This window comes from Astyanax mexicanus, chromosome 25 (genome assembly GCF_023375975.1).
Source record: "Astyanax mexicanus isolate ESR-SI-001 chromosome 25, AstMex3_surface, whole genome shotgun sequence".
NCBI lineage: Eukaryota > Metazoa > Chordata > Actinopteri > Characiformes > Acestrorhamphidae > Astyanax > Astyanax mexicanus.
Genome location: NC_064432.1, coordinates 18271520 through 18280026, shown reverse-complemented (window position 1 = coordinate 18280026; position 8507 = coordinate 18271520). Strand labels below are relative to the sequence as shown.

At 41.5% G+C, this 8507-nt stretch overlaps 1 protein-coding gene across 1 annotated transcript; it reads right to left on the bottom strand.

Moving 5' to 3' along the window:
* Nucleotides 1–4456: 4456 nt before the first annotated feature.
* Nucleotides 4457–8048, bottom strand: LOC103042284 (alpha-2 adrenergic receptor-like). Its single transcript, XM_007230299.4, has one exon. The coding sequence runs from the start codon at nt 7898–7900 to the stop codon at nt 6575–6577; it is 1326 nt and encodes a 441-aa protein (XP_007230361.1). The 5' UTR covers nt 7901–8048; the 3' UTR covers nt 4457–6574.
* Nucleotides 8049–8507: the final 459 nt, after the last annotated feature.

Sequence of the window (8507 nt, the reverse complement as noted above, 5' to 3'; positions counted from 1 at the left end):
AATATCGATAATATCGATACCAACGCTGGTATTGGTATTGAGCAATACTTGTGTAAAAATATCGATATTCAAGCTTTTTTCTCTGCCGCACGCACTGACTGCTTCGCGAGATTCACCACAGTCTACTCTCTGGTCTCTTGTTGTTGCACATGCGTCACATGGCTCAGCAAAGCCAGCCAAACCGCCACGCAGGTAGGCTCAGCCTGGCCCCGCCCACTCAGCGCTCTCCTCGAGTCGACACGCCTCTACCTCAGGAGATTTGTGTTGAGTGATATTTTTTTACACTCTGTTTATTTAAGAAAAACTTGCATTTGAATTGCACTGAAAGGAAGACAATTCCTTATTTTTTTTATTGTTTTTCCAAATGACAATTCTATTAAAAAAAAGAAACAAAGAAACAAAGAACTAGAAAAGATGTCTAGTGAGGGGAGAATTTTTATTTTATTTTTTTATATATTTTTTATTTATATATTTAAACTTTGTTTTGTTACTGTTCCATTGTTTCTAAACAAAAAATGTTGATTGTGATACTAAAGTATTTTGTTATCAATGTTTGGTGAAATTATATCCTAGGTTTTTGGATCATTTGGATCTATAAAGCTTAAATATTAAAAAGTATCGGTATCAGTATCGATATCGGCAATACTGGCCCTGCGTTTACTTGGTATCGGATCGATACCAAAATTCCCGGTATCGCCCACCTCTAGTTTGTAGACTATTCTGTGCAGCAACAGATTCAGAGCTTCTGTATTATAGAACTACAAAGTGCTTCTATAAGATCAGTGGACATGAAAATGAATAAAGGGAGTAGAAACAAGAAGATGGTCATAAAGATGTGCTTGATTTGTGTATATTTTGCATGTTTTTTTGTTTTTTAAAAATGAATGGTGCCAGGAGTTTCAGTGTATCTTTCAATTTACTTCTTTCTTTCTTTCTTTCATTCTCTCTCTCTTCCCCTCTCTCTTTTTCTCTCACTATATCGGTGGTATGATTGGATTTGTGAGGCTTACATGCTACAGGCGCTCGGAGAGTTGGCGGTACGAAGTGTGTTTCTGACATTAAACTGCTCACAAACAGAACAATAAAAGCTGCTTATGAGAAAACACCACTGCCACTGTTTACCCATCCTAGAAAGCATTACAGCTTGGTATCTCTGTCTATCTCTTATCTCCCTTTCTCTTTCCTCTCTTTCTTTTTCTCTGTCTTTTTCTTCCTACCATGCACACATCCACAAGCAGGGCGACGGATGTATTGATTGACCATCAATTAATTATTAAAATTCAATACTCTTGAGTCATCTGACTACTGTTAATGTACACCCAAACTCAAACCACTCAAATATCTGTGGTGAGAACAGATATATGCTAAGTGTATGCTACTGTCAGAATGCCAGAACATATCTCATTGACATGCACTGTTAGAAATGCTAAAGAGCTATTGGCCCACTTTTGTAGATAGGATTTTTAAAAAAAAAGTTTAAACGAAGGGGACAAACGCCTTGTTCCTAAAGGATTCAGAACGTCTCGGAGCGAAAATATCTCTGATTAGAGGTTTAAATCTGGCTCAGAAATGGGGCACTGCTGCAAGAGAGACTATAGCATTTAAGAACACACACATAGAGACACAATTCCCTCCTGACCAATTCACCCCTGGGATCATCAGCGTTGACATTGTGATTTACAATGGGACCAATGTCTGGTCAAGCATTTAAAAGAAAATGCTCTATTTATCTGGCAATGGTTCAAGCAAACACACTTCAAAGAAGATTTCTCCATATATATAGTCCAGTTAAGTCAGTAAAGAAGCTAAATAAGGCATTGAACCTTTCACATTTTGAGATTGTTCATAACTCCCACTCCAATATATTTAAACTCCTACTATATCACAGTTAGTTATGATCTTGCAATCTGATTGGCTGAGAGGCCTTCTATACCTGCATTTTCCATTTGCTATTTGCCTTAATCAGTACCAAAAAGTGCACATAACTAGTTGACTAAATGAAAAATGGAGAACTGTTTTTTTTATACCAGATACCATCCTCATCCCACATTAATACTGCCCTCGTCCAACGTTGCTAACATTGCTAACGCTGTGCCAGCAATGCCAGTGACCAGGCTCTGACAATGCCGGTCTCAGTAAATGTTATGTGCCAAACTGTTTCTGTGTGGAAAAGCCACAAACAATGTTCCCCTCCATGCTTAGAACTGTTCAGCCCTGCAGTAGAAAAGTGGCTTTTGACTGAAATATCTCATGATATGCCTTTATTGCTGCCTGAAATGCAGCAATGGCAAAAAACAGTCTGATGCATTCTAGAGACGCATTCTATGAGTGTCAATGTCAGTCTGTCCTACTAACATTTAACATAGCAATGACCAGGAAGCAATCTGATTGGCTGAGGGGCAATCTGTTCCAAACCAGTTCATGTATATATCATTTTATCGTTTTCTGAGACATTGTAAGGTTACCAAAATCTCACAATAGGCCTGTGTGTTCACTGGGGGCGAATAGGAAGCAATAGGAAAAGTAATCTGGAATTCTATGAGAACCAATATCTCACAATAATGGTACTCCAAAGTAGACATTGTACTGTAAGAACATGTCAGTCCATCTTACTAACATTTAGCATAGCAACAACAGGGAGGCAATCGGATTGTGAGAGAGGCGTTTTATGATTACTAATATCTCAAGTTATATATTTACCAGAAACTTCACAATGGCCTGAAACAATCTGATTGGCTGAAAAGCATTTTTGTAGTGCCAACATCTTTCTTTTGTAGTGCCGTTCATTCTATTCTACTCAGTTTTAGCTTAACCACAGTCACATGAAAACATGACTGAATGACTAAGAGATGTTTATGATTGCCAGTATTTTATGATGTGTATTTTCCTGCAACCTAGCAATGGCTAGTAAGCAATCTGATTGTTTGAGAGGCATTCTATGCATGTCACAATAACAGCATTGTGAACTACTTTCTGTATGTATCAGTCAGTCTTGCTAGTGTTTAATGTAGCAACCAGAAGTCAATCTGATTGGCTAAAGGCATTCTACAAGTGCCAATATTTCCTAATAACGACACTCTAAAGTCGACCCTGTCCTGTGGCATGGATGATTGGCTGAGTGGTGTTACATGATTGCCGGTATTTTACGGTAATGACACTCTGCATTAGTCTCTGTAAGTATCAGCCCTTCTTACTTTCCTGCGGCTTAGCAATGGCTGGGGAGGTAAAAATAGAGTAAATATTAATAGACTAGTGACAAAAAAAGATTAAACTTATAATAAATAAATGAATACTGTGTCCTACCAACAAGCAACACAACAAAACAGCAACAACAAACCCAAACACTTGCATTACAGGACTGAATAATACACAAGAAGTCAAGCTATATCACAGCTATTTGTATGGCCTTTGGGCCACAGCTGGGCAGGTTAATTAGCTGATTTATCTGGATCAGGTGTGTTATTGCAGAATAAACACTACAATAAGCAGAACAATGAGTTCTACAGGATCTGTGTATCTGTAAGAGCTGTCTATCACTGTCTTGAGTGTGTATTATTATGTAAACGTAGCCATTATAGCCAGTATATACAAAGACCCGTCATAACGTTAGTAGCACTACAGTGGCATCTATCCAGGAGTGCATATATTAGGCAGCAAATAAAGAGTCATTTATTAAAGACAAAAAAAACCGAAAATGAATATTTCTAAGAATCTGAGACACTTTGATAAGGGTCAAAATGTGAGGCCCTACGGCTACAACACCCTGAGAAACTTGCAACATGCAAATACTACACTGTAGACTCCGCATAGACTTGGTACAGCAGTATGAACCAGCCATTACAGGCTGCCAACATCTTGATGCCAGGTATGCTTCAAATCCTTGGTCAAATCTGTTGTGGTGGCACAAGGGGGACCTACTGACTATTAGGCGGGGGTTGCTAATGCTATGGCTGATTGATGCATGTATCTTGGGAAATTGGAATGCAAATAAGAACTAACACTACACAAGATACCACTAGGACAAAATGTAGCTTATGAATCAATGCCAAAGTACTAAATTAGCCCTGTCGCCTTCAGTTGTCAAGTCAGTGTGACTGAATAAACTGCCGTGGACTATCCTTGAGTAAAAGGAACTGAACTGAATAATAATAATAATAATAAAACTGCCATGCCGGGCTCAAGCAACTACATGGATCCCTCCACACACTACTCTTACTACCCTCCTCGTTTCTGAGCAATTGAAGTTGAAAAATAATGAGCAACACATGACTCAGCAGAGCAGTCCACATCCAACACAAATGGTGCACCTGTCAGGTTAAAGTTACGAACCACATCCTATTCCACATTGAGTTTCTTCATCTTGTTCTTAGTTTCTTTGGGCCTAAAAATAAATAAATTGATTAATTAATTGCAGAAATAAGCTCACGGTAATCTCCAGCAGGACAAGCTGCACATAGAATGTTATACTTTTTATTTCATACAGCTTCTTCAGAGTTTACATAAAAAATAAATCTGTGACTTTTTTTTTTTACACTTAACACTGCAGTAGAAACACCAACAGGTCCACCACTTTGCCTCATTTCTGCTGCTCCATTTTTGATTTGCCTGAAGCTCCAGGCTCTACAACAGCTGGAGTAGAATCAAAGCCAATCAAAGGTCCAGTGAAATCTGCGGCGAGAAAATGCAACACTTCTCGTTCGCGTCGTGACCCTGTTCACGTCGGGCAGTCTTAGGTGGAGCAGCAGTCTGGTCACTCATGCCCTGGAGCCTGAAATATTCCAGTCGTCCTCTTCTAATGCTCTGTCTGACTGTTTAATATCTCTCCAAATCAGAGAAGTCAGAAAGATAAAGAGCAAGAGAGAAAGATAGATGGCTTTGCTGCCTCGGGCGTACACCATCAAAATGGTCTCGAATGTCAGGATATTCTTGAAAAGTTCCAAATGTCTCCATTACTGTAGACTGACCTCAGATCTTTAGATCTATAGAAAGATCTCATTGAGATGATTTAAGATTTTTTTCTTCTCAACCATAATCTCTCGGAGTACAGCAACCTGCACATTTCATGGTTTTCTGCTCTACCAGGAAATAACATCAACTGAAGAAAGACTTCTTAAAGCAACAGTCCTTTAGTTTTGGGGGTTTGGGAATTTAAAGATCTCCTAATGCAGGCTAAAGTAAATTTTGTTGATTTTGTTCATTTCTGAAATAATGTCAAAACGTACAGAGCAGTTACATCAAGCAAACCAACCAGACCACTTTGTTATCAGAATTAATATGTTAGACTTTGCAGGAATGTGTCAGGACACTGATACTATTAATTACACTATTGTGTCCCCTCCCAACTGAGGAGAACGACTGTTTCAATTTAAAAATGGAAATCTTAGGGACTGCTGCTTTAATTAGCTCATTTTTGTCAACTGATGGACATTAAAGCAAGGAAATGCAAGAAAAACACCAAAATGTTCAGGGAAAATAGACTCCAGAACCACTGCCTTAAAGACATGCACTGCAAAAATGATATATTTGCAAGTGAAAGTATCCAAAATCAAGCTAAACTGTCATGAAGTGATTTAAAGGGGAAGCCCTAACTTATTCTTCCCTAGTTGCTCAGTTACTTTTTTTGTGCACAACATGAAGTGAAATAAAACAGCACCACAAAACGTTGGTGTAAAATGAAGTCTCTGGAGCAGAGTTTGTTTTAAAAATGATTTTGTTTTAATTAATCTTGCAGCCTTGCTGCAGCCTATCACATTTTGACAGAGCAAAATTAACATATTTTTACTTTAGCAATGTAAAATGTTATAATAAACTGAAAAAGGAATAAAGCTAGCAAACTGCAAGCCTTTTTAAACATTTTTGCTGTCAAATCAAATTAATCCACTGGATCAATTACATAAAATCGAATTATAAATATCGTTAACAGTTATAAAAAATCAATTTTATTCTGATGCCTGTAAAAATATTATAAAATCAGTAGACAATACTGATTGTGTTTACTTGCAGTTTATAATCTGATTAATGTGTTTCAGTGTTTTGTCACTATCTTACAGGTGCTGTGTTAAACAATCCTCACTTATTTTTACTACCAGGGTCTCGTTTCCACTCATGCACAGACTATGAAATCAGAAAAAAAACTGAATTCATTCAATTAAAATAGCATTACTGAGCTAAAATCCAGCTATTTAGACAATTTTTAGACCTTACTCTCATCTAACAAATTATGCTGTTTACATGACTAGTTGAATAATGAGATAAGTGCAGTGATCAATATCTAATCAGATTATGAAGTGCATGGAAATGCACTCAATAAGAAATTATCTTTTTTTTTCAATTTCTCAAAATGAGAACTCTTAGCCTTATCTACTACATTTAGGATGGTTTCACTTGCCAAGATACCTTTTATATTTTTGCAGCGAGTCCTCCAGAGCTAACTAAGAGTCTCCCAAGGGATTTCTTTAAGGATCCGTATAGATTAGTATCTCGAAGGTTACTTTTCTTATTTTTTCCCAGAGTGAGCAGTGGATCTGGAGTGGTCTAGAGTGATGTCCTCCAGAGACAATACAGGGTTGTTCATCTAGAAGGACTTTTTCCATGGTGAGCAGAGGATCTTGTGGAAGGCTCTCCTAAAGTCCTGGTTGAAGATGGTGTAGATGACGGGGTTGAGGGAGCTGTTGCAGTAGCCGATCCAGAAGAAGAACTTGAAGAGTGCGTCTGGGATCTGGCAGGCTTGCCTGCATATACCGTACATGCTGTAGCTGAAGAAGAATGGGAACCAGCAGATCACAAACACGCCCATGACCACGGCCAATACGAAGGTGAAGCGCTTCTCCCTCACCTGGGATGCTCTTCTCTTGACACTGCTGCTACTGGTGCTGCTCTTCCTGCGGCCACTCCTTTTTCTTCTTGAGGAAAAAAGCTCCCTGGCCCTGCTGCCAGCGCGGGACGTCCTCCTCGGAGGCTCTGCTGCTGTCCCGCCAACTTCTGGACTGTCCATATGACTCCTGCTCGGGGTAGGATCCCTCACCTTCTGACCTTTGTTCTCTGATGAAGAAGTGACCTCCGCTTCTTCGTGGCTTGGCGACATCCTAGAAATTCCCTCTTTACTCTGCCACCCGGGGATAGTCACACTCACACAGTGTCCATTCTCCCTGTCTTCTCCTTGTCTCCCCACCTGTGTGGCTCTGCTGAAGCCGTTCTCAGTCTGTGTGGGGGCGTCCAGGCTGTGCTTTTTCTTCTCCGACATGGTTCTTGTTCTAGTTTTGGCCACTTGATAAATCCTAATATAGACAAGCACCATGATGAGGCATGGCGCGAAGAAGGATGCCACGCTAGACGAGAGGATGTACCAAGTTTCGTCATTCAACTCGCACTGCGGTCGCTCTGACCCCTCCGTCTGGCTGCTGGCGGACAGGAGGGGCGGTGAGGAAATGACGGCGGACACCAGCCAAACCATAAGGATAACCACTTTGATGCGGCGAGGTGTGCGCTTCAGGTTGTACTCCACGGCTCGAGTGACAGACCAGTACCTGTCCAGGCTGATGGCGCACAGGTGGACGATGGATGAGGTGCAGAAGAGCACATCCAGTGCCAGGTAGGCGCCACACCATGTGCTGCCAAACAGCCAATAGCCTGTAAGTTCATTGGCCAAGGAAAAGGGCATGACCAGGGTGGCCACAAGAATGTCCGCAGTAGCCAGGGACACCAGGAACAGGTTTTGAGGAGCTTTTAACGCTCTGCTGGTCAGGACAGCGATGACCACCAGCACGTTGCCCACCACAGTAAAGAGGATGAGGAAAGTGACCAGTGCTGCAAGACTTGCCGCTGTAGCCGAAGAGTAAGGAGCCCCTGCGTCCCAGGAGGAGTTGGGAGGGCCAATGCCGCTCCCATTTGGCCCCTCCATTCTTTATCCCTTCTTTCACATTGGCTTCCTACCTTGGATGCATTGGATGCAGCGCATGGAGCGTGGAAAGCTGGAGGGTCCTCTGGCATCAGGCATCAGGCAGCTCCGTGCGCGCTCGGTGCGCCTGCCGTCTCCAACTCGCTCCTCTCTCGCTATTCTCGCTTGTTTCCACCCGTTTTCCGGTAAGCCCCGCCCTCCCGCGCTCTGACTGGCTGAGAGCAGCAGCTCGCCTGGCGGGAATGGATGGAGCGCACCGGCGAGTGGAAGAGCAGGCAAATCCGAGCACTGGTGGGCGGGGCTTGCCGGAATACGGGTGTAAAATGAGAAGCGCGTCTCCAAAGACGAAGGTGGCGAAGGTGGGGGTGAGGAAGAACGATGTTATAGCAAAACCCATCCACTGGATCTCTTTGGAAAGGGAGGAATGGGTCTAGATCTGGTCTTTAAGGCTGCTTATAGGCTGAGTTAGTTCAAACAAATCTGTCAATCAATCAGAGTGGGTGGATCTCTCATAACTTCCCTGCTGAAAAACCCAGGAACAGACCAGCTTAAGCTGGAAACTTTATTTAGATTCATGGTTTAAGCTGATGTTTGATGGTAAAGGTGGTTG

Bases quoted from the DNA above. Each gene is read 5' to 3' on its own strand.
- LOC103042284 (XM_007230299.4), bottom strand. From the start codon at position 7,900: ATGGAGGGGCCAAATGGGAGCGGCATTGGCCCTCCCAACTCCTCCTGG.